Source organism: Caretta caretta, chromosome 1 (genome assembly GCF_965140235.1).
Source record: "Caretta caretta isolate rCarCar2 chromosome 1, rCarCar1.hap1, whole genome shotgun sequence".
NCBI lineage: Eukaryota > Metazoa > Chordata > Testudines > Cheloniidae > Caretta > Caretta caretta.
In genome coordinates, this window is record NC_134206.1 from 214,289,686 (window position 1) to 214,316,143 (window position 26,458).

A 26,458-nucleotide genomic window follows, 5' to 3' on the forward strand; every position below is an offset into this window, starting at 1 on the left:
TACAGAGCAAATACTTGTAGTCAAAAATAAATATAAAGTGAGCAGTGTACGCTTTGTATTCTGTGTTGTAACTGAAATCAATATATTTGAAAATGTAGAAAACATCCAAAAATATTTAAATGGTATTCTATTATTGTTTAACAGTGCGATTAATCACGATTAATTTTTTAAATCACTTGACAGCTATATTGGTTACCCTTAACTTCCCTCCTGTCCACAAACAAAAATCTCTAGCTCAAATTAAGCAGTGCTGGTTGGGTTGGGTTGAAGGTCGAGTGATCTTGAGCTAGTGATGCAGTGAGGATGTAACAGCTTGAGTTACAACTCATCAGCAGCTACTCCAATCACTCTGCTAACCCAGTCACTCCAGGCTGCTAATTAAATCAATAACTCCAGCATAACTAAAAACCGTAACAGTGAGGGTAACTCCATACCCATCCCTCAGTTATTGCTAGACTCCTTGGTACTCCTCTTCATCTCCCTCCATGCCCCAGAGCCTTTTTTGCAGCTCAGTAGGGCTCACGGTGTGGGATTCAAGGAGCTACAGCCGCTCCTTTATTTCCTGAGATTCCTGAACACTGGAGATATCTGTGTGAAGGGACAGACAGGCGCTCTGTGACCCTGCATCAGCCAGAGGGTTAATGGGCTAGGAAGAAGGGATGCTCCTAGCAAAATGTAGGCAGACACTAACTGATCCCTTGCCCTCCAGCCCTAATGCAGAGCTGCCATAGTGCACTAGCGTTTCCCCTAGGCTGCAGGCCATGCCATTTGCCCACTCCCAGCTGGGTTTTTAGGAGAGAGAACGTCTGCACTCTGCACTGCTCAGATTGCCACCACCTTCCTTCCCCTCCAGGAACAGATACAAAAGCCTAGCACCAGTGGCTCCTTGCCTTGGAAAACTTGTGGGAAAGGCCTTGCCTTTGAGGTAAACAAACTGTTGCTTGGGTGAGACAGTGGATGCACACTGACTCAATATCTATGTCGGCAGAGAGACCAGAGGGGGAGGGCACTTGCTGCCTGCTCTGGTTTTCGGCAGCAGGACCCAGGAATTGCCAGACTGGCGCAGATCCCGCTAATCTAGTATCCTGTCTCTGACAGGACCCCGTAACACGAACCTCGGAGGCAGGCGTAAGGAACCCCAGCATGGGTAATTATGAAATAGTTGGTCCTTAGGGGAAGTTCCTTCCTTGAGCCAGCCTGCTGGAATTTGGCTTGTTCTCCAAAGCAGAAGGGTTTTATAACCCTCATAGTATTTTATCCTTGCTAATGGAACTGTGGCTGTTTTCATTACTCACAGAAATGCAGAATGCTTTCCTGAATCCTTCTCAGGTCTTTGCCCCAGTGAGATCTTGTGCAAATGAATTCCACAGGTGACTTATGCATTGTGTACTAAAAGCACCAGATGGAGGGAGGTCAGGCAATAATTTGCTTTCCATTCTGCTCTTGCAGCGGCTGCTATTGCAGGGGAGGTGGAGCATGGAGAGTTACCTCTCTGTGTCAGTTCCCACTGCTAGGTGAGAGATCATCATGTAACACGAAAGTAAGATTTTTCCCCTGACTGCAGTGGCTCAGGCCTGTAGTGTAGTGTAGTTCTTTTGGAGAGAGGGAGACATTGCATTGGTAGGAGAGGCCTAGTTCGTTTGGCTTCTGCTTTGGCTTGGGGCTGAAAAGTGTGAGATGTAGGTATTCCTAGCACACTGGTCTTGACTGACTTTGTTCTCATCCTGCCTACAGGGTGGAAGACCGATGCGAAGGCAGGCAGCACAAGATGCACCGCTACATGGAAGCATTTAAGTCCCAGATCACAGAAGACTTTGACAAGTACTCACAGAAGAAACAGGAGCTGGAGGATGAGAAGGACATGGAGGCTCCGTACAGGAAGAAGACCCCTTGCAGCACTCCAGCTGTGTCGCCAAGCCTGTCCCGGAGGAGCTCCAGTCATGGCTGGGACATCCTGAGGCACAGCACCCTAGGCCAGCTGTACGGCCATGTCAACCTTGCCATGGAGAAGGAAGAGGAGGTCTACCATGTCTGAGTGACTGCTCGTCTGCCTCCTTGCAGTGAGTGATCCCTCTCTCCTGCCAGTGGTAAAGGCCACGTTCTGGCATGGACACCTTGCAGTAGTGAATGTCCTATTGCCTGCACTTCCGTGTGGACGGCTCACTCCACAGCAGCTCTCTGTGGGGCTAAATGGAGTGCCTGGAGCGTGTGAGGACATGGGGCTGGTCACCCATTGCAGGAATGTAAACACTCACTAACTTCTTCCCCACCAACCCATTCAAGAGGAAAAATGTCCGATTCCTCACACAGATGGCAGTACTGCTAAAGTATATTCACTAGTGCAAACATGTAGCAGTGCCCTCAAGTGGAGGCCTGTGGAAGGTGCGTCTGCTACCATGGTAGGGGTAGCGACTGGAGCGTCTCCTTAGCATCCCATGGTGATGTCTGTGTTTTTGGCACTGAAGGTGCGAGTTTGGTCTCAGACGGTGTAGATTTGGCTGGCAAGCATAGCGGGTGTAAATCTGGATCAGGTTGTGCTCTGAATTCCCAGACACTTTGGCAAGCAACAGAGAGCTTTTCTAGGCATGGGCTTGCTGACGGGTTCCAGCGCTGATGCTTCTTTATCCTCTGACTGTCTTTGTGCTGCTGTGACTCTCTTGTCCCCCAGCCCTACCCCCCAGCTCAAAGGGCCCCTGGATTATTTTTGTATTTAGTTTTATTTACATTTGAATCAGGAGTTTTCTCTCTCGCTCCCTCTGTTAAAGATAAATTAATATATTTTACTATTTCAGTGCATTGAAGGGTCTGAACTGTGAATTTTACTTGGAGTAATGTAGACCTCCTCCTTTAAAAGAAATCTCCTCCAGTCCCTTTCTGAGTCCAGCTGTCAGTCTGTTTATTACCTTTAAAGAAATGGATTCCTGCCCTCCTCTCAGCTGCTTAGCTGACCACAGGACTTCAGCCCACGCAGGGTTAATGTCTACAACAGCCCTGCCTTTCAAACTCCACCCCCAGGCCTGGGTGTTGGGAAGTGGTTTGCTATAGAATGGTAGGCTGTACTCCAGGGGGCTAGCAGAGGGGTATGGATGGGTCAGGACATCTCATCCTGCAGAGGCACCAGAGAAGACTTGTTGGTACAAGGCCCCTGAGGTGTTCTGCTCACCCATGCCTCAGTGCTTCTATAAAGCCCTGAAATCTGGGCTCAGCTTCACCCTTTAATATAGATCTGTACAGAGGCACCCACATGTCTTCTCTTGGCTCCCAAAGGCCCTGCCCCTTACCCAGGGTGAAGATGTGTCAGCAGGCAAGTACTAGCCTATCAGAAGGGGACACACAACTTGCCTCCTGTAGACTTCGTCATGCTAGAGTGACTTTGTTTTACTGCCAGATAATGGATTTTATGGTGAGTTCCAGAGTATGCATTCCCTGGGAGCTCTCCCTGCTGTTTAAAGATCAGAGATATGATTGGTTGGGACTGGTTACTTCCTCTGGTTGTAGGCCATGGCTGATTGATCTTGGTTGGTCCCTTCTTGATGGGGGATTATGAAAGGTGCTAAGTGTGTATGTTGATCCATGGTGATCAAATGGCCTGTATGGAGTTCAATTTCCTCCCACTAAAATCCTCCACACACTCCCCTTCTCTGGTCTGTGTTTATTTCATTTTCGCCTCTGCTCTGGGGGGCCAACTGGAGTCGGCGAAGAAAGAACCTTCTGCTCCAAGAGGTCACTCTGTCACCTTCCCCAATGTCCATAATGGTGTGGGAAGCGAATCAGAAGCCCCTGCGCCTCTTGGGTGCAAAGTGGTGTGGAATCAGAACTTAGGTCTCTCCTTCCCAACAGGGACTGGAATGGAACCAGAACCATCTATCAGTGGGAGTCTAAAGGCTCTGCTCTCCTCCCTTCCTCTGTGATCCCTAGAACCAGAATCCTCTGCTCCCCCTCGAATGGCCAGAGCCCAGCAGGGGGGATCCAGGAATCTCTGCTCAGCCACCCTTCCCAACTCGGGAAATGGAGCAGTGTGGATCCAGGGACCACCTGATTCCCTTCCCCACCCCAGGCACCAGTGAATATGTTCCCCTCCCATCCGCTGGGACCATGGTGCAGACTCAAGGCCCCACTGTTGCCTGCCACGAAGCGGTGTGGAGCTCTGACCTCACTGTTGCCTTCCCAGCCCTTCCCTGGAACAGGAAAGCACAGCAGTAACCAGGTCACTCACCCCATCTTCTGTTACATAATGTATCCCCACTTGGTGCTCCAGCTCCCCATCAAGCCGAGGATGGCAGGTGGCTGGCCTGCCCAATCCCCATAGTACCTGAGAAAGAACCTCACACACCTGGACTATTTTCTTTTAGAAAAAAAATGTAACTTTCCTCTGCCTTTATTTTGCCTGGTTCAGGGTGAAAAATGTCTGTGTGGCTTTGATGGGCTCCCAGCTGCAGACACAGTCCAATGACAGCTTTGTAATGTTTTTGATCCCATCTGCTGGCAGAGAAGAGGCAGCAGGTGTGTCTGATCTGTCCAAATTATCTTCCAGCTCCTCCCCACATTACAGTAGCTCCCTCTTCCCCCAGTCCTTCCCCAATGTACAAGATCACCCACATCTGAATGGCACAAGTTCTGTAGCATTGCAGTCAAATCACTGCAAGGGTTTGGTTTGGTGGCATGGGACATTTAATGCCCACTCTCTCTCTGCACAAAGTCTCCAGGGAGCTCCTCGCTTGCTCCCATTGATAGTGAAAATCCCTCTGAATTCCCTTCCTGGAGTTTGGAGGTGGGAGAATGGTCTAAACCTCAGACCTCCACTGGTTCGAGCTGGTTCAAGTGAACTCTCATGAGCTGGATGCTGTTGAGAATCTTCTTCTGGTGACCAACCAGGGTGATCCCAATGCGCTGGATATCTCTGTGAGAGAAAGGGTGCATGGTAAAGATGGGGCTCCTGTTCTGAACTGTCCCAACCCACTTCCTCAGTGTCACTTCCCTTTCTCTGGCTCTGTCTTTGTCTTCACTGTTACCCACTTTTAACCCAATTTGTGGCATGGTTGGCACTAAACATGGTTTATGTCACAGCCAGCATGGTTAGTACCAATGGTGCTGCCACAGGTCTAGCCTGGCAGGTAGTTGTCTCCCAAACAGCACAGTATTTCTGCTTTGTAGATAGACACCCTCTGACTGTGCCGTGTGCCTGGTCTGGCTGGTCCTCCTCCTTCCCAGCTCTCAGTGTGGATGGAGATCCCAGAGTGCACTGTCCCATGAGCTGCTGGTGTCGCTCTGTGTTCCTGCCCTCCTGCTGGGGTATTATGGGACAGCAGCAGCCCAGGTTTTCCCAGAATGCACTGATGCAAATTCAGTTGTGCAGTGGTGTGGCGGCTGATGCACAAACATGTCCCACACATAATCCTGGTGTGGAAAAAGTGGCTGTGTGGGCACAACTCCCTTGTGTATGTTTTACTCGGGTCAGATGAGTGTCAGAGCTGGTTACAAATACGCAGTTGTACTTCGAGGGTAGAAAGGGCCTAAAAGGATGTTAGATGGCAGTTGCCCTGCTGTGAACTGCCCCTCCATTACCTCTGTGTGTATCCTTTGAAGAGTCCCTACTCCTTATCTCCTAGGTCCTCTTCCACTCTGGAAGTTTCTCCTTAGGCGGAAGCCCTCAGCACCCAGCATCCTCTGCTCCATCCCAACTTTACTTACTCCAGTGTCATACGTGAGATGACATCGAAGGTGGTCAGTCCGGCCTGGTCAAAATTCTCCTTGTAGCGGCCCATCTTGATGGCATCCAGCCATTCATGGGCACTGGTGAGTGAGGGGAAGTCTGGGGGTGAGTTGCTCAGCAGGGGCTGGGATGGTCTGCAAAAGAAGAGGGAACTTAAGTGCTAAAAGTTCACATGACCAATGCTTACCAGCCAATTACAATACTGAGTCCAGAGGAGAGCAGAAAGGAAGGGGGACAACACCAGAGCAGCAAGGAATAAGGATAAACACTGATATCCCTTCACCATGCCCCAGCATCTCCACAAGTTCCTGCCTGGTGCCCAGGCTCTCTCTTACAAGCATCTTCCATTTCCCTTAAAAGCACCCAACCCAACTCACCCTGCTAAACAGGTGACAGTCTCGCCCTAATCGCGCTCCATCATGAATCCCTCTGGACAAGCATCCCCAGTTGTCCCAGACTCTCCGGCACTTGCTGGATCTTGCCTCACCGTTTGGGTGAAGACCCCTTGGAGCTGGGGTGGCTTTCCAAAACTGGGGAGATGGGGCTGGTGAAGTCACTCCCTATGTCTCCCAAGTTGTGGACGAGCTCTCCCTCTCTGAGCTACTCCCCTTAGAACAGCCCTTTAGCAGTTATCTCACGCATATAGAGTGGCTCTTTTAGGCTCCAACACTTTCCTTCATCAAAGGGAACAGGAGTAAGCAGCAGCCAAAGGCTAAAGAAACCACGGTATATAAATGAGATTTTCTGCTTTTCCTGCCTTTTGAATCTGTCCCAAGGCTAAAAGTCTCTTTCTATATTGGTGTTTAATAAACTGAGCACAAGCACGCACTCCTCCCCTCCCCCAGCCTTGCACTGTGCTGTGCTGGGCCGAGGTTTAAAACCCACGGGAAAATCCCTCCAGGCCAGCAGGACGTGTTTCCGTCATCCACTCTGGAGCCATCTAATCCTGGCTGCATCTATCCCCAGAGACATCCCCTCTGCTGACCTCCTGCATCTGGTTCCAACAGGCTGGGAAATGCAGATGGGAAAATATCGTATGCGAGACACATTTCTAATTCCAGATTTAAGTAAAGATTTCCTTTTCTCCACAGTCTGGGTCCTCCTTCCTCTGCTCACCCCTAATCCCCGATGTACCCACCACAGGTATTCCCCTCCCTTCATCTGCAAGGTCCCCCATTTCATGCTCACCCCTAACACTGGCTGCCCTGCTGCAGAGATTCCTCTCCCCTTATACTTAGCCCCCACACTCCCATCACCAAGATCACCCCTAATCCCATTTGTAAAGTGCACTAGGCACTGGTTCCATCTTCACACACACACATACATGCCCTTTTTAATTCATAATTGATCCCAGTCTCAGATCTCCCCCGCTTCTTCTGCTCATGGTCCTAGCCTAGCACCCCAGCCACACCTCACCTGCTTTCTGCCCATGGCCCATCTCACCTGCTGCTCCCTGTGCCGGTGGCTTTAAGCACGGATGGCTTGCGGATCATCTTGTCTAGAGCACTGACTATCTGCTCGAATTTGGGCCTCTGAACCCGCTCCTTCTGCCAGCAGTCAAGCATGAGAAGGTGCAAGACAGTGGGGCAGTCTGGGGGTGGTGGCAGGCGATAGTCCTGGTCAATAGCATTAATTACCTGCAGCAAAGGAAGAAACATGCCACGATAAGACCTGGGAAACACTGGCTTCAGCCACTGAGATGTATCTGGGCCTGTTCCACCTTCAGGAGGGACATCAGTGAGAGCAGAGAGACACACACATTCCTGCCCAACCAGAACTTACATCCTGATTAGACATGTCCCAGTAAGGCCTCTCGCCATACGACATCACCTCCCACATGACGATGCCATAGCTCCAGACATCGCTGGAGGATGTGAACTTGCGGTACTGGATGGCTTCGGGAGCAGTCCAGCGGATGGGGATCTTGCCACCCTGAAGAGCAGAGGGAGAGGAGGAGAAAGCAGAGCGCTTGTGAGGCCTGGAGAATCCAAGGAACAGACTTCATTGAATGGCTGAGCCCAGATCCCAGCACCCAGCCCAGCCCAGAGAATGTGGCGCCAGGACAGAACAATGATATTTTGTTGGTTGTTTTGGGGTTAAATTAGTCATGCTCAGATCCCCACCTTGTCCCATGGTATGGATGAGAGCAGAATCCAACCTGTGATTGCTGAAAATCCAATTGTCTAATGAAGTTTAACCCTTATGGTTGGATTTTTCACTGGCGTCGAAGGTGCCCAAATCCTATTGAACATCAATAGGAGTCAGGCACTTGAAGTCCTTAGATTCCTTTGAAAATCCCAGCGTCCAACACCAGAGACAAATGTACTTGATCAGCTTTTCATCCCTTTCTCTTCTGGCCTGACTCTTCCCAACTGACAAAATATTCAAAGCCACTCAGCTGCTGGCTCTTGCTCAAAGCACACTAATCTGATCCCCATCTCACCACCCAACTAGTGGATCCTCCTCTGAGCCCTGCACAGAGGATGATGGCTCCAGTCCCTCTCTCTTGCAGGGAGCCCAGGGGGGGTCTGAGCTCTACATATATAATGGCTGGTTTAGGTATTGCTCATAGGTGCTGTACAAGGTTTTTTGGCAGGTGTTTTGGGTATAGCACTTACCCCATGCACCCCAGAGGCAGGAGAGGAGTTCAGTCTCTGTGGCGCCTCAGTGCTCAGCCTCTCTGCTGAGCTGGCCAGCACACTGCAGCTGATCGGGTTTGGAATGTGCACCCTTACCCCACATGGCAATGTTCTGAGCTCACCAGCTCATTTTGTACAGCTGATTACATGGCTGCAGTTGTCAGTCACTATCTGACTGGGGCTAGGTTAAAACTGATGACCTCAAGGTGAAAGGTTCTACACCCCATTCCCAATCCCTCCAGTCTTTTCAATCTGAGGCTGAGCTGGAAGTGGTGCACTTGGGGTGGAAGATGCTGTACCCCATTCCTGGTATCTTGTCCCCGAGATACTGCCTGTTCTATAGGTAAGAGGAGCACACACAAGATTTGTATAAAGAATTAACAGTGAGTGGAGGACAGGCCTGTGCAGGGCAGTCACAGTATAAGCCCAGTTTCCCCACCAGTAACTCACCAGGGCCCCAGTATAGGTGGGGTTTGAGGCATCATCTTCCAGGAAGCGGGACAAACCAAAGTCAGACACCTTGCACACCAGGTTGCTGTTGACCAGGATGTTACGGGCAGCCAAGTCACGGTGGACATAGTTCATGTCCGAGAGGTAACGCATGCCAGCTGCGATCCCCCGCTGCATCCCCACCAGCTGCAGCATGCTAAACTGTCCTTCTCGTTGCTGCAGACAGAAGAGACACACCCAGAAGATTCAGGCCTCAGTGGACACAGGCATTACAGCCAGCAGAGAAAAGCAACAATGAGGGATTGGAGCAGGAGGGATTATGAAGTTAGTTAAAAGAACTAAATAGGTCTATGTTCAGCCAAATTTGGGAAAGACAGAACCACCTACAGGCACCATACAAGTGTAAACACCAAGGAAGGAGAGGGGAGTTTAAGGCAATAGATCGCAAACAGTTTCATACTGGAGACCCACTTCTGAAGATACATCTAATCTTGGGGACACTTTCTCTTCTAGCCTCCAACTCCTGATCCTCCATCATCTCTGTAGCAGCTAGATGACCAGGCTACAGGAAAAAAGAACGACCTGCAGCCCTCTCTGCTCTGATCTTTCAGGTCTCTAATTCGGTTCTATGTGCTGTATAAGCTTCCAATTGTAGTGTCACCTGCAAATCTGTCTGTGGTTAAATTATCATCAAACACCTGGTAAAGAAAGAGGTGAAGCAGCTCACAAGGAGCAGAGAAATCCATCTTCAGTTCTATTTTAATTTAGTTGATCAAAAAACCTCTGAAAACTCTAAGAGGCTATAATTAGCACGAAGCTTTACTTCTTGAAGGCAGAAGAGCCACTATTTGGTCAACAGGAAGCTCCATGGACCACCTAAAAATGCCTTATAATGCACAGCTTGAAAACCACATCCCTAAGGAGGCCTCGGGGGATAGGATTAATAGTAACTGCAGGACAGGAAGCAGAGTGGGGCATTTTAGCCTGGATATCAGGAAATATTTCTCATCAGTGAGTTTGTATTGGACGGTGGAACAGTCTACCCATCTCCCACTGGGTGACCTGGCCAGTGATGGAAGATTCTCGACACATTGGGCCCAGAGAGATCCATTCAGTGTCTCATCATTATCTCCATCACACCTCCAGGGAATTGGCCTAGAGATATGACAGATATAGAGAAGAAGAGGATGGAGAGATTAAATGATGGAGCTGACAGTGACAAAGAGGTGCGGGTGCATGGAGCAGAGTCCAGCTTGGGATACCCTGAGGAAGGAATCCAGTGAGCCGTTCTCCATGAACTCTGTGACGATCATGACGGGTCGGCTCTTGGTGACCACACCCTCCAGGCGGATGACATTGGGATGCTCAAACTGCCCCATGATGCTGGCCTCACTCAGAAATTCCCGACGCTGCTCATCTGTGTAACCTGACTTCAGAGTCTTGATGGCCACTGTGTACTCCCGCTTCCCCGGGGGTTTCAGGCGCCCAAAACACACCTCTCCAAACTCTCCTGCCAAGGGAGGAAGAAAACACAGCTAGCATGAGATGGGGAAACATGAGATCCTAGTGAGGGATAGACTGGAAAACAGTCTACTGTTAAGATCCCAGGGACCAACAAGGACCAGGGTAGTGGTTAGAATCATAGCATATCAGGGTTGGAAGGGACCTCAGGAGGTCATCTAGTCCAATCTCCTACTCAAAGCAGTACCTAATCCCCAACTAAATCATCCCAGCCAGGGCTTTCTCAAGCCTGACCTTAAAAACCTCTAAGGAAGGAGATTATACCACCTCCCAAGGTAACCTATTCCAGTGCTTCCCCACCCTCCTAGTGAAAAAGTTTTTGCCTACTATTCAAACTAAACCTCCCCCACTGCAACTTGAAACCATTACTCCTTGTTCTATTATCTGCTACCACTGAGCACAGTCTAGATCTATCTTCTTTGGAACCCTCTGTCAGGTAGTTGAAAGCAGCTATCAAATCCCACCTTATTCTTCTCTTCTGCAAACTAAATAATCCCAGTTCCCTCAGCCTCTCCTCATAAGTCATGTGCTCCAGCCCCCTAATCATTTTTGTCGCCCTCCGCTGGACTCTTTCCAATTTTTCCACATCCTTCTTTTAGTGTGGTGCCCAAAACTGGACACAGTACTCCAGATGAGGCCTCACCAATGCCCAATAGAGGGAAATAATCATGTCCCTCGATCTGATGGCAATGTTCCTACTTATAAAGCCCAAAATGCCATTAGCCTTCTTGGCAACAAGGGCACATTGTTGACCCATATCCAGCTTCTCGTCCACTGTAACCCTTAGGTCCTTTTCTGCAGAACTGCTGCCTAGCCACTCGGTCCCTAGTCTGTAGCAGTGCATGGGATTCTTCCGTCCTAAGTGCAGGACTCTGCACTTGTCCTTGTTGAACTGCATCAGATTTCTTTTGGCTGAACCCTCTAATTTGTCTAGGTCCCTCTGTATCCTATCCCTATCACTCCTCCCAGTTTAGTGTTAGGGTTCGGGTTAGCATAAAATTCATGGTCAAAGCTCCAATTTGAACGAGGATGTGTTTTAAGGTTTGAAACAGAACAGGGGGTCAACCAAGGATTTGGGGGTGGCCTTTTCAATGCTGCTTTAGATGCAGCTTTGGACCAAGCTAGGGATTAAAGTTAAGGTGCATTCTGGTCAGGATGCAGGCTAGCTGCACTGATATTGTTCCAGGAAGTAGGGCAGGGGTTAATTCTCAATGGAGGCTAGCAGTGATGTGGGTCAGGATTGAGTCACACCAGGAGTTGCAAAGCTATCGGCCATAAAGAGGGGTTTGCCATTCTCCCTGCATTACCTGATCCAATGACCTCCTCAATCTTGACAAAAGACACATCAATCTCCTTGGCAAATTCCCGAATAGCCTCATTGGGGTCCTCGTAGGTCGAAGGGTCAATGTAATACTTCACCCCAAGCCCTACGAGGAAGAAGAGATAGCCCAACCATGATCACAGCCAAGCCCCAGGGAGGAAGAGACGTGAGTGAGCCCTGAAGAGTCTCTCCCTGCCACCTATCCCTGGTGAACACTTACCCCGCGTGCTGATGTACTGCTGCAGACGGTCTGTATATGGGGTCTCTCGCCTCTTACTGTGGGACACAAAGAAAAGGGGAAATCAAAGCAGGCAGGAAAGGGTCTCCCAGGCTTCCCACTGTGAGGTCAGAATCAAAGAAGCACAGAAGTCAAGGATGGAATAGACTTATTAAGGTCCCCACCATCTGCTGGTGGTCAATGCAGGGTTGATCCCTACAGCATATCTACCCTTGCTGTATCCAGTCAAGTTTCAAACATGCAAAAGGTTGGGACCTCCACCAGTCCCTCTGGGAAACTATTCCATAGCCGAATACAATTATCTGGGAAGGTTTTCCCAATATGCTTGGCTAAACTTTTTAAATTTCATTCCATCACTACAGGTTATTCTTCTTAGTACCACCCTAAATAATTCCTTTCCTTCTGTGTTTTTTATACTCATCAACTATGTTGTTCTCCCCTTATGTTGTTCTTACCACAGCCACACAGATTTAGTTCTTTTCAATTCTCCCCATAAGTCAGCCCCTCCGTATCATTTCTGTTGCTCTTGTCTGAACTGTGACCACCTTGACACATCTTTCTGGTAGTGTGATACCCCAAACTGAACACAGAGATCATACAGACAGGGCCTCCCTGTTCCACGATATGATGCCTTTGTGCATACAGCTCAAAATCGCAATAGTCTGTATTTCTGTCATCATATTGCAAAGACGTATCTAATTTCCAGCCTCCGTTGTCTCTTTGCAAGCTTCTTCCTCCCATTCATTATGTATGTCTCAGGTCATTCTCCAGCCATTCTAGATAAACTTTCCAAGTTGAATCTTGTTTTCTTATTTTTCTGCCCATATTTCTAATCTCTCTTTATTTTTATATGACTTTATAATACTTCTCTGTACTCACAGGTATTCACAGCTCCTTCTAATTTAGTATCATCTGTGTATTTCATTTATATGACCAACTTCTTCTTGATCAGATTAAATAAGACCAGGCCCCAAACCAAGCCCTGTGGCATCTCAACACACAGATACCCAACAACTCAATGCTTTTCTGCTTATCATCATCCTCTGGTTACAGTTTTTCAGCCAGTTTTCAATCCATATGACTGTTTCTATCCAATCCAACTGGAATTTGAGATACGATTTCACAAAACACAGGGTTTAATTGCTTTATTAGTGTCCAGAGTTCAACATATCTACAACTACCATCCACTAATTCTGTAATTCTAAAAAATAACAACCATCAGGCTCGTGCGGCACCCTGCATTATTCATAAACAATGCTTTTTTCTCAGGACTCTGTTAAACCTTCACAACTTTAGTGAGCGATTTTTCTCTCAAGATCTGCTCAGTTATTTTATCATGGACAGAAACTGGCATTACAGGGTAATGATTGCCAGCATCATTTCCCAATGTTTATTGTTTTGAAGGTCAGCACTACATTTGCATTCTCCCCCAAGTCCTCTGATACCTCTCCTGGTTCCCATAATTTTCAAAAATAAGTTTATCTGCAGAATTCCCTTTAAACCCTGCATTGCATATTGACAAGACAATATGTGTTAATGTTTCCAAGTGTAATATATATTTATAATGTATTTAAATTTTCTAAATATAAACCTAATCATTTTAATAGCTATTTTGTAAGGTTTTCCTTATTTACCAAATGTCCAAACTTATTTTTCTTATTGAAAGCAGATTTAAAATAAAAAGGAGTAGGATATCTCAGCCATTTCGGTGTCATCATTAATTTCATCCATTCTCTCATTGGTAAGTGGGCCTTCTTTGTCTATGGTATTTCTTCTCCCACAGACGTATTTACAGAATCCTTTTAGTCCCCTCCTCATCCCCAGCTTTGGCTAGTATTAATTCATTCTGCTTTTTGTAAAAAAAAAATATATGCTTTATTGAGTTGTGCACATATCATCACATATTTCCAACCGTAACAGGAAATTATAGTTTTAACAGTCCAAAGTTACAACAGGAGACTGTAACAGAAATATAACAACATTTGTATTTTTTCATTCTTTCCTCCCCAGAAAAAAATAACAAAAGAAAAAAATGTACATGAAAAAGGAAAACAAATATTAAAAAGGGAAAGAGGAGAACAAAAAACAAACCCTAGATTTTGCTCCATATACATGAGAGGAAAGGCTAAAAGGTTCCTTTTTGCAGAATGCAGGGGGGTAGGGTGGAGCAGAGACACAGAGAACACATATAGACGGTCTAAGGGTTCAGAGATGGGGTGAGTTTGAGGATGGGGATGTTGATCGGTTCTTGTTTTTATCTTTCAAAAGGACCCCATCATTCATTGTCAGACCCCAGGGGGTGTTCTTGTTTTTCTGTTGTGCTTTGGTTTATGCTACTCTTCTCTTTTCCCTGCAAATTGTTTATTTGACTTCTCTTTTTCTACAGTGCTTTCTTTAAACCTACCTTATTATCTTTGAATCAGTCCTTCCTGGAGCCACGTGGGCTGCACTCCTTGTATTCTTGTTTTTCAGACGAGCTATAATTCCTAGGATCTTAATTAGAGGGTATTTTCAGACTCCCCAGGCACCTTCTACATCAGCAGATTTTAATGCTTCCTCCCATCAGTTTTTATTCACTAGATTTCTTCATTCCCTAGAGTTTGTTGGCCTAAAATTTTAATCTACAAGTCCATTCTTTACTGTGCTGCAGGCAAACACCTTGTGGTCACTAGTTTTAAGCTTCCCTTTTGTTTTCACTTGAGGCCCATCCAATTCCCAGTGACATCAATGGGAGTATTTCCAATGGATTTGGTCCTCAATTAGGAGCAGTGGGGTAGGATCCCCCTTAGGGAGATGCAGAGCAAGATGGGAGCTCATGGGGGTTTGGATGAATGTACAGTGGAACTGGGTTTCCAGAGGGATGGGTTTAGGTAGGGGGGGCTCCACTGGCTGGGATGCAGGTGCTGGGCATGAGGAGGGGAAGGAATTCACCTCTTGAAGATGATGGCAAGGATGGCAATGGCAGCAATTACCAAGAAGGCCAGACCACCGAGTGCTGAGCCCACGATAAGTGGCAGCCGGTCCTGAACCACTTCCGAGCGTTCGCCTGGCAAGGGAGAGACACACACATACAGAGGACAAGGGCTGTCATAGTCTCCTACCAGTTCAGCCAGACTCCACCCAGAGAACTATTCCAGCCTCCCCTAGATCCCGCAGTCAAACCCTGATACCGCAACACCCTCCAATTAACTCTTCCATTACCCCCTTCAATCTCTCTGTCTCCAATGCCTCCCTTCCTCCCCCTGGAAATCCCACAGCCCTTCCTATCCCCTTCTGCCTCCCCTGCTCCCCGCTTGCCTGGATCCACTGACTCCTGAGCAGCCACCTGAGTGTAATCCATCTGGCACCTTGGTTCCCGGGGCCAACCTCTCCCCTTCCTTCAGCTCACAGGAGAGATGTATGAAGAGGTCGCCCTGACCCAGCCCCTTTGATCCACGCCCAGAGCTGTCACAGGTGATACACAGCTCCCTCCATGAATGGAGGCTGAACCTGCCAAAAAGCAGGTTTTGTCTGGATGCTCTGGGGCCTGATTTCCACCAGACCATTGCAGAGCACTGAACTGTGACCGGTCTGAACTGCGATCCCCTGTGCAATGCGGTACTGGGCTCCCCTACAGCTGCTAACACACTCCAGTCCTGATGGGCATTTGCACAAGAGTGTCCCAAAAGCCTGAGTAACAGGTATGCTCGAGATTGCACACAGGCGCATTAAGTTTGTGTGAGTGATCATATGGGTTTGTGATCTTTTGCAAACATGCACCTGTGAAGGCCTGTGTGGGTCTTCAAGCATGAAAAAGAGTTGGATACAAGTGTATTATGTGAATAGGAGTGCAAGGGCGAGGGGGTTTGGGAGCATGAGCTAGTGGGCATGTATACAGGCATGTGTGAGCGTGAGAGGTGTGGGTGTGTGCGTGCAGGTACCAGTTCGAGAGTGCATGCAAGTGCATCACTCACCTCCCACCAGGGTCTGGAAATACATCTTGCCACTATATGGCCCGTAACCCACAGCTGTCCTGGCTCGCACCTGGAAGGCATAGATCTTGCCTGGGCTCAGGTTTGAGATGGTGGCCATGTTGGTCTCACTGGTTATGGTGAATGAGTTATCCTCATCTTCTGCCTGCAAGCCAATGCCAATCAGAGAAGATGACAAATGTGAGACCCCAGCTACAGATGAAACTCTTCAGCAAATAATCCTAGGTTCCCTGTACAATGCCCCTCGATCCTGCCCTGCAGCCCCTCCCCCCCAGTAGTCCAGTCCTAGGCTCCCCACCCAGCTCTGCCAATGCCCCTCATTCCTGACCTTAAAGGAAGTGAGTAGTAAGGGAAAAGGAAAAGTGTGATTTGGTCAAGAGTGAGGAAGATGAGTGTAAGGAGCTAGGACATGGACGGGTGGTGTATCTTCCGATGGGGCCCTGGTGCAATGCTATTCATCTCAATAATCTCCCAACTTGTCCTGGAACATTGCCTCCTATGCCCACCAAACTCAGCCACTCCCTTTCCAGAATCCACTGCAACAGCAGATATAGTGCTCCATAGGACAACCTGCTGGAATTGGCACTACCATTTACAAGACACCCTTACAACCAGAGAAAGGACCTGTACTGAACAACTGTGCAATGTGTTCCAGTGGAAGAGCAGAGATGAGGCTTGAACTCTCCTCCAGACATCTTGCCCTGCAACCATCAACCTCCAGTTAGGAGTCATGACTGATGTGGGTGGAAAACAACTATTGTGTCCCATCTGCCAGCCTATAATGGATCGACATGCTGCCTAATGAATGGCAGGTGTGAGTTCGCACCATCCCATATTCCAAACTCCTGTAGCACACACCCAAGCAGAACAGGACCCAGTGCCAACCGAGTCTGAGTGGCAATGGACAGTTCCTAGCATTAATCCGCAAAGGGTTTTTTACAGGTACAGAGAGATTTCTATCCACCCTTGGCTGGAGATGCCAGTATGTCCCATGGGATTTCCCTCTGTGAGGGCATAATGGGAGTGTTCCTGCTGAAAATGAGCCCATCCCCTCAAAGATGTATCATTTCTGGAACTCCAGTTCCTTTTATCATCTTTGCATCTGGCATCCCTAAACTCTTCCGAAAGATCTAATCTAATCCCAGGGATGAACTCAGCTAGAGTTCTCCCCTCTACTGGTCCACACCATTTGGTTCTATCAGTCTGGGAAATACAAAAGAGAAAATATTGGATGAAAAATACATTTGCAATCCCAGTTTTTGCCACAGATTCCCCTTTCTTCGCACTGGAAGTACCCTTCTTCCCCTTGCTCACCTCAGTTCTCAGCTGTATTCCCAATCTAGAGAGATTTCCCTTTCCCTTCTCCATGTTCCCCCACTAATGCACACAGTAGGGCAGTTTCTTTTCCATTGCCCTCCACTCACCTTGTCGAAATAGCGTAACAGGTAGTCCAGGATGACTCCATTGGGCTGGTCTGGCTGTGGCCAGGACAATGTGATGCTGTTGGCGGTGCGACTCACCTGATGCATCATAGGAACTGCAGAGGGGACTAGAAACAAGACAGAAAGGAGGAGGAAGAGGTTGTAAGGGGAAAAGCTTGTTCAGAAGATATAATTTAATTTGAGGTGACAGTGTGGGCTTCAGCCTCTCCTTACTTTTCTCTGGAGTCTCATCACGAAGGATCCCACAGTGCTTTACAAATATACCGAAAGACATCCAGGGGCAATTTAATTTCACTGAAATTAGTCACCTCTTGGGTAGTATAGTGAGGCAGAGTGGTCTCCCATGGACCCAGAGGAGGAGGGACCACTCACTGAGCCCTGGTGGATGGAGCCAGGAAGTATAAAAGGAGGGTCTGGGAGCTCAGTTGGGCTGCAGCCGCCGAAGGAACCAGACGCCTCCAGCCTGCTCCCGAGCAGGGAGACTGCCGTGGGCCCCTGCAGAGCTGAGGACTGGCCAGAGCTGACTCTTGTTGTCCTGCCATGACTAAGGGCTTGGGCTATCCTAACTGTGTTTGCGACTCTGCCCTGACGGCAGGCCAGAGCCCCAGGCTGTATGTGGCCCTGCTAATTCCCCAACAGTGGGCGACACACAGGCACGTCATGAGGCGAAGTGGCTTCCCACAGACCCAGAGGGGGGACCACCACCAACCTACTACAGAAATATGGCAGTCTGTTAAAAGCGCACAGCAACCATGTGCAACACATTAAGACAAGAAGTGAAGAAGAATCCCTTATCCCAGGGAATTTAGGTCAGCAGAACGAAATGCCCCAAAATGGACTTTGGCCAGGACACTGGGGTTAAAACCCCAACTTTTATATAAGAGGATATAGGCTCTTCAATGATCAAAGTGTTCAGTGCCACTGATGCTACCTTCTCCACAGCTCTGAGCCCCACCACAATGCCAGAGTAGTAATTTAGACTCCTACAATACCTTTCATCAGTAGATTGCAAAGGGGTTTTCAAAAAAATTAATTAAGCCTCCTCCTACTCTCCTATGGTGTAGGTCAGTTTTATTTGCTGTACTGCACTGATGGGGCAACTGAGGCAAGGGATTGAATGATTTTCCCAAGGCAAAGAGTGAGAGTAACTAAGCCAGAAACAGAAGTGCCTCTAGATTACACTCCCTTAACAACAGTCATATCAGATGAATCACTGGAGATGAAGGATGTGACCCAAAGAACACCTGGCCCAGCTCTTTTCTAACCTTCTCTAGAAAGCAGCAGGCTGTATGTGTCAGGATGGAGGTGAGGAAAGTCACATCCCCTGCCACTAGAGCCAGTGAATGAAGCCAGGAAATCTCAGTCAGTCATGAGGGAGTGATAAAGTGCAACATGGATTATTCAGTGAGCAGGGGGAAGGAAGAGTAGTGCAGTGAATAAGAAACAAGACTTGGAGTCAGGAGACCTTTGCTCTGCTGTTGGTGCAGTATGTTGCCTTGGGCAAGTCAATTAGCATCTCTGTGCCTCTGCCACCACAATTATAAAGTGGGGATGATGCTAGGCCTATTGCTTTCCCTAGGAGCACGGCTTCCCTGGGGCCTGTGTGACATCACAAGCTCCTTGGAGGTAAATTTGAAAGATTTCTGCAACTGCATATGCACATAAATCAGAGCTAGGTGGCATGGAGAACAAGCTTGGATAGTTGGAGCAACTGGGAAGAAGATATGGGGCCTTTCACCTCTAGGTCACCAGTTGCAAGCCAGGAGCTGAGGGAGTTTGATGAGTCTGGGGGCTTAGGGACAGGGTTGGAGCCTTTCCTAGGTCACTGGTTCCAATGCCGCCCTAGGTCAGTAAAGAATGAAAGTTGCTCTCATTTGGGTCTCAGTCCAGTGTCTTCTGGGACAGGTGCCCAAATGGCAAAACCTCTGCTATCCCTGAAACTAATCAGCCCCTTTGTTGGCAATCCTGGCGCAGAGGCCCAGGACTGAATGGACCTTTCAACATGAACTCTGCTTTGGCCCCTCCAGCTCAGGGCAGGAGGCATGCTGTCAGGGGTGATCCCAGCACTGCACTCACTCTGGGGATAAATACAGAGCCTCTGTCTCTTTGGGGTGGGACAGTCTGGTACATTACTTACTCTGTGTCACCAACTCTCGTTATCTGATCGTGAGTCTTCTCTTAAATCCTCAGCTCTGGGAGGTGACGTGATGATGTGAGAATCTCAGCATTCATTTATTTTAAACAGCAAGTGATCACTTCTCAGGGTTGGAGAGACATGCTTGAAAACATGACCCCTAAAAGCTCACAAGCCAGAAGGCAAATAAGAGAAACCCCATTTTCATTATTTTTAAAAAATCTCATGATTTATTAAGATTTATTAAGGCCCTGGTTCTCATGGGACACTTTAATCACCCTGATATCTGCTGGGAGAGCAATACAGCGGTGCACAGACAATCCAAGAAGTTTTTGGAAAGTGTAGGGGACAATTTCCTGGTGCAAGTGCTGGAGGAACCAAATAGGGGCAGAGCTCTTCTTGACCCGCTGCTCACAAACCGGGAAGAATTAGTAGGGGAAGCAAAAGTGGATGGGAACCTGGGAGGCAGTGACCATGAGATGGTCAAGTTCAGGATCCTGACACTAGGAAGAAAGGAGAGCAGCAGAATATGGACCCTGGACTTCAGAAAAGCAGACTTTGACTCCCTCAGGGAACTGATGGGCAGGATCCCCTGGGAGAATAACATGAGGGGGAAAGGAGTCCAGGAGAGCTGGCTGTATTTTAAAGAATCCTTATTGAGATTACAGGGACAAACCATCCCGATGTGTCGAAAGAATAGTAAATATGGCAGGCGACCAGCTTGGCTTAACAGTGAAATCCTTCTAATCTTAAACACAAAAAAGAAGCTTACAAGAAGTGGAAGATTGGACAAATAACCAGGGAGGAGTATAAAAAATATTGCTCAGGCATGCAGGAGTGAAATTAGGAAGGCCAAATCACACTTGGAGTTGCAGCTAGCAAGGGATGTTAAGAGGAACAAGAAGGGTTTCTTCAGGTATGTTAGCAACAAGAAGGTGGTCAAGGAAAGTGTGGGCCCCTTACTGAATGAGGGAGGCAACCTAGTGACAGAGGATGTGGAAAAAGCTATTTCAAAAATAATACACCAAAAAAATTAGACTGATTTGTCTGACCATCATCTTCCCTTGCTTTTAACTGCATCACCGAGATATAGGCCCCGTTCAAATACACCAAGTGAACATGTGTACTGACGTGCTGAACACCAGGCACACACTTAAGCATGCTGCTGAACTGAGGACGTACTAAATAGCTCCTCTAGAAATTACCTCTCTAAGCAGAGAAGCAAGAGCATGGAGGTGAGTAGGCACTGATTCGTAGAGCTGGCTTGAAATGAAAATTTATTCCCATAAAAATTATGCTTTTTTGAACCTTTTTTCATCCTGAACTAGATGAACAGTAATAATACTAATAATTAATAAACAGCTTTTTTATGAGAAGGAATTTCCAGGAAACATCCATTTCAGGAGAACCAAAATGGGATGTGCTGAGGTGCCAGCTGCATGCCTGGAAGGCTCCTGTCAATTTTACTTTCTCCCTGGGGGTGGAAAGTGAAATTGACAAGAGTTCCCCGGGCAGGCAAGGCAACATCATTTTGAATTTCTCAACAGAAAATTCAAATTTTCTGGCAAAACTGAAATTTCCTCATGGAAAATTTTGTTTTTGCAAAAATGCCATTTTCTGTTGGCAGGTGATTCTGACAGAAAATTCCCAACAAACACTTCTGATCAGCCAGCCCCCGAATGTGTGAACACCTGGGATGGGTGGAGAGAAAAGCAGGGACATCTGGCAAAGAAGCAAAGCCACAGAATGGCTCTTCTTCCTTCCCACCTGCAAGAAAGACAAAAGAATTGTTTTTCATATCCAACGAGATAAAATTAGTCAGGAAGAAGCAAATCAAAGGAGTTTAACCAGCTCAGGCAAGTAGGAACCAGTTCAAATAATGTAAGTGAAAGCAGAATGTGAGCCAAGCGTTACAATAAAATATTTTACATCTCTCCTGTTCCTTTCATTCTCAGAATGATAGCACTTTCCTTTTAAACACAGGTTTGTACACAAAGGAGTTGCTTCATCTGCAGTGAAATGCGGGTATCTGGGAAAGAACTAAACAACTGTTTAACAGTGCACACCACCACCATGCAAGACTTCAGGACACAACTGAAGAACATTGTACCCAGACATGGCTGCAAGGAGAATTTTAGGGAGGTAGAATGTAATTACTTTGGTTGGAATTTGACCAAGAACACCCCACTGCTGCAAAAAGTGCGACAGGACTTTTAAAACTATTTGTAATGTTTCTGTTAATGCTTGTGAAAAGCAGCAGGGTTGATAACTGGCCCTATGATGGCACGTACTGCATGGGCAGCCAAAAGTGCACTCTCCACCCCCCACCCCCCACTGCCTCTAAGGGCCAGGTTTCAGGCCCATTCCCTTGTTTTTTATTACTAATTTTGTATAAGTGTCCTGAAATAATCATGGTACTAGATATGGATCTTCACCTTTCCATCCTGGACCTCCATATGCTTTCCATTCCTAACCCCCAATCACCATCAGACTATAATCCCCCGATATACCCAGCTCACCTCAAAGAGGACACCATAGGCCTCCCAAAATAAACAATATTTACCAGCATTTTAGATTGAATGTACATACATTTTAACATTTACATACACCAGTGTATTTTATATGCCCATTTCCATTATGTTTCATAATGAAGCTGAGCAGCTACATTTTAAGGCAAAGAAGTATGAAAGAGTAAAATAGTTTTAATGAAAATAACAATAAAGTAACTCAAATTAGCATGACTTTCACCAGTGAATTCCAAATTTAATAAACAAAATTTCAGGGACAAAGCTTGTAAAATACCTGCAAAGGAGACATAAAAGAATCATAGGTATACAGGACTGGAAGGGACCTCAACAGGTCATCTAGTCCAGCCCCCTGGGCTGAGGCAAACCCTAGGCCATCCTTGACAGGTGTTTGTCCAACTTGTTCTTAAAACCTTCCAGTGATGGGGACTCCACAACACAACCTCTCTTAGAAACCTATTTCAGATCTTAGCTACCCTTATAGTTAGAAAGTTTTTCCTAATTTTTATCTTAAATCTCTTTTGTTGCAGATTAAGCCCATTACTTCTTGTCCTACCTTCCGAGGACATGGAGAACAATTGATCGCTGTCCTCTTTATAACAGCCCTTAACATATACGAAGATTGTCATCAGGTCCCCCCTCAGTCTTCTTTTCTCAGGATGCCCAGTTTTTTTAACCTTTCCTCAAGGGTCAGGTTTTCTAAACCTTTTATCATTTTTGTTGCTCTTCTCTGGACTTTCACCTATTTGTGCAAATCTTTCTTAAAGTATGGTGTTCAGAACTAGACATAGTACTCCAGCTGAGGCCTGGCCAGTGCTAAATAGAGCAGGAAAATTACCTCCCATGTCTCACAAAGTACACTTCTGTTAATAGACTCCAGAATTATATTTGCCTTTTTTGCAGCCACATCACATTGTTGTCTCATATTCAGTTGTAATCCACTATAAACCCTAGACCCTTGACAGCAGTACTACCACCTAGCCAATTATTCCCTATTTTGTAGCTGTGCATTTGATTTTTCTTTCTAAATGTGGTATTTTCCATGTCTTTATTGAATTTCATCTTGTTGGCTTCAGACTAATTTTCTAATTTGTCAAAGTCATTTTGAATTCTCATCCTGCCCTCCAAAGTGATAGCAACCGTTCCCAGCTTGGTTTCATCCGCAGATTCTATAAGCATACTCTCCATTCCATTATCCAAATCATTAATGAAAATATTGAAAAGTACTGGACCCAGATCATACCCCTGCGGAACCCCACTAGATACGCCCTCCCAGTTTGAGAGCGAACAATTGATAACTACACTTTGAATACGGTCTTTCAAATAGTTGCTCTCCCACCTTATAGTATTTTCATCTAGACCACATTTGCTTATGAGAATGCTTATGAGAATGTCATGAGGGACAAAAAGAAAAGGAGGACTTGTGGCACCTTAGAGACTAACAAATTTATTTGAGCATAAGCTTTTGTGAGCTACAGCTCCACTTCATCGGATGTCCAATGAAGTGAGCTGTAGCTCACGAAAGCTTATGCTCAAATACATTTGTAAGTCTCTAAGGTGCCACAAGTACTCCTTTTCTTTTTGCAAATACAGACTAACACGGCTGCTACTCTGAAACCTGTCATGAGGGACAGTGTCAAAAGCCTTAATAAAATCACGATATATCACATTTACTGCTTCCCCTTTGCCACTAGACCAGTAACCCTGTCAAAGATGGAAATTCAAGTAAAAGTATTTAGCTTTCTGTTCTCTCCACTTCTTAAGGTGAAGTTAAGGTCACAGGTATGTATCAGTAGAATGAGTGCAGAGCTCCCATCAGGAATTATTTAGTTAAATAACCCCCCCAATGTTAGAAAACCAGGGACTGCAGAGTTTAAGGCTGCACTTTTTAAATAAGGACCCTACTCCACACCACACTAATTCTGCCTCCACAGGAAAGCCAGTCTACCATCTTCCCTTTTTTGTTTCTGGACTATCAAAAATGTGCACCCCAGAACATTGGTTTTATAATTTATTTCATGCATACATGTCTCCAAAACTAAGTGTGATGCTTTGTCACTGATCTAACTTTTGCTCTTTTCACATGAGGTTTATATATGGAGACATGATATCTCTGTGTCTAATAACACTTGCTTAATTGGCTGCCACCTGAAATCACAGGTGCCTATAACATATCATGAGATCAGGCCCTTTATGAAGAGTGGGAAATGATTGCCTTCAGTATGCTACTTGTCTAATCAGGTATATGGAAAATTCTTGTACATGTACCATATCTGGCAGTAAAGGAAGCCATGAGACAGCACAACCACTACATATGAAAGACTGAGGCATTCTGTTTTTTGTGGTCATTGGTAAGTGAAGCTCTTTGTTATGGATGGAGAAGATAATAAGTTTTTTTTAATGTTTTTATGGCATCACAATGGATCAGAGTTAAGGTAGCTTGGATGCCTTGTCTGAGAAAAACAACATTCCCTGGCTTTCCTATAATGGACGGATTTTTGTTTTGTTTTATTTTTAACTCTCCTATTCCTGAACAGTAATACCCACTCAAACCACTGACATGTGCCTCCAACCTTACCTTGTTTTTGCTATGTTTTTTGTGGATGAGAATGTCCTTAGTTTTAAAGATAGTTAAAGCAAGAAATTGGGGAATGAAAGAAGCTGGGGACAAAGATGGTGCTTCCTCCTTTGCTCCTGACTCCCTGAGGTCTGCAGCAGTGGAGAATCACTAATGCTCCCAAGAGCCTTAGGAAGAGAACCTACAGACCTTAGGAAGTGCACTGTAATACACTCCACCTGGATCAACACGTGACTTTCCAGGTGATACTCATGAGACTAGTCAGGAGTCACACCATCCCTACAGACTTTATGACCCTTGTCGGAGTCCCTCTACCTCACCACACCTCACTGCACACATGGGCCTTATGCTTGTGGCTTGGGAATGGTATGTGAGGAAGCAGGGCTGCAGGGGCATAAAAAGAGAGTGGACTTTTGGTGGGAGATACACAAGAAGTACGGGGTGCGGGGGAGGTCATTTGTAAATGGACTTTCAAGGCATTCATATAAATGAACTACTGACACTGATGGGATCTCATGCAGCATTAAGTTTTACCAAGTTAAACTGAAGATATGAAAAAAAGTTTTAAGAAAAGAGATTTCTCAATTACCAGTATTGTTTGTGTGCCAATGTTGCCCACCAACAAGCTTGATAAAGACACCTCCACCACAATAGAAAGGCAGTTAGTCATGGTCAAAATCTTGTCCACTTTATTTTGCACATGAGACACTCCAAGAAAGTGTGGAACCACTAACCTGACACATTACTCAAATAACTCTACCCAAAAGAGGCCTGGCCTAGAGTTTTCATAGCAACCAGGAAAGACGAAAGCAACAAAGACTCGTGCCTATGTACAATGAACTTCAACTAACATCAATAAAAAATCTCCAAGAAGCAAAGAAGACTCTTCAATTAACAAGCTCTTCCTGATAGGCCATCTGCAAAGGATGAACAACAGTGTTTTCCTGAAGAAACAGCGCACAACAGCTGGAACAGCCAAGACACTGAGATGTGTTTGTGGGGGCCAGATCAACATGCAAACAGCATCATTTAGGGATAGCACCTCTTTATCCTTACATTAGTATCTGTATTTGGAGCCAGTATTCTAATTTGGTGGAGACAATTAATAATATGAACTATAATTAATAATTGCTCTAGACATAAATCAATTCCCCAGGGAAGTTTGTTGGGCCTGAAAAAGAGCTGCCATAGGAGAGAGGCCAAGATTTTCCAGTTCTATTAGTGACTCTGGGTACTTTGACTTTTTGGTCCCCAACTTGAGACACCTTAAATGGTGTCCTGATTTTCAGGAAGCGCTGCACATCCATCCTCTGGAAAATCAGGACCTTTGAAAGTGTCTCAAGGTGGGCACACAAAAATTGAGGCATCCAAGTTTTCTAGTCACTTTTGAAGATTGTGGACTAGCTCTATGGATTTGATTGGTAAGTAATTCCTTTGCTGTTCATCAGTATTTTGTTAACACCAATCCACAAAAAAGGGGATTCCCTTATAACAAGCATAAGGACTCACATAAATTAAGAGTAAAATAGCCACATTTTCCAAGAGATGCCTCTGATTTTGTGTGCCCAACTTTTGCCAACTTAGCCCTGATTTTTAGATTTTTTTGCTGACCCCTCTCGGTTCTCAGAGTTGTCAGTGGTTAGCATGCCAGAAGGCCAAGCCCAAAGTGCCTCAAATTGGGCAACCAAAAATGGAGGTGTCTAAAACCTAACACTTTTGAAAATGTTGGCTTTCGTCTGTTTACCGTCCACCCATGAATGTAGTTTCCCAAGACCCACAGATAAGATTTACTGAAACTGAGTATGGTAGTGTTAGGAAAACTGCATTCTGAGTAACACAGATGTTGAAAATTGATACACTGAGCTGAAATATTCTGTACTAGTAATCACATTTATTGGCAGTTAATAAATCTAGTTACCATTAGAG

At 46.3% G+C, this 26,458-nt stretch overlaps 2 protein-coding genes across 3 annotated transcripts in view; one reads left to right on the forward strand and one right to left on the reverse strand.

The window, feature by feature from the left end:
* LOC125623058 (transient receptor potential cation channel subfamily V member 6-like) overlaps positions 1–3,634 on the forward strand; it is a 75,795-nt gene extending 72,161 nt beyond the window's left edge. For both annotated transcript variants that reach the window (XM_048821896.2, XM_048821897.2), the window contains one exon: positions 1,735–3,634. In XM_048821896.2, coding sequence (XP_048677853.1) covers positions 1,735–2,035 — 301 coding nt within the window. In that variant the 3' untranslated portion in view covers positions 2,036–3,634. The remainder of the gene's footprint in view (positions 1–1,734) is intronic.
* Positions 3,635–4,339: 705 nt separating this feature from the next.
* Positions 4,340–26,458, reverse strand: part of LOC125623041 (ephrin type-B receptor 5) — a 131,902-nt gene continuing 109,783 nt past the window's right edge. Inside the window, exons 7-17 of the mRNA XM_048821883.2 lie at positions 17,278–17,402; positions 15,836–15,998; positions 14,814–14,928; positions 11,865–11,920; positions 11,631–11,750; positions 10,065–10,312; positions 8,803–9,018; positions 7,496–7,645; positions 7,157–7,350; positions 5,692–5,847; positions 4,340–4,900 (exon numbers count right to left, since the gene is read on the reverse strand). Coding sequence (XP_048677840.1) covers positions 4,792–4,900; positions 5,692–5,847; positions 7,157–7,350; positions 7,496–7,645; positions 8,803–9,018; positions 10,065–10,312; positions 11,631–11,750; positions 11,865–11,920; positions 14,814–14,928; positions 15,836–15,998; positions 17,278–17,402 — 1,652 coding nt within the window. The 3' untranslated portion in view covers positions 4,340–4,791. The remainder of the gene's footprint in view (positions 4,901–5,691; positions 5,848–7,156; positions 7,351–7,495; positions 7,646–8,802; positions 9,019–10,064; positions 10,313–11,630; positions 11,751–11,864; positions 11,921–14,813; positions 14,929–15,835; positions 15,999–17,277; positions 17,403–26,458) is intronic.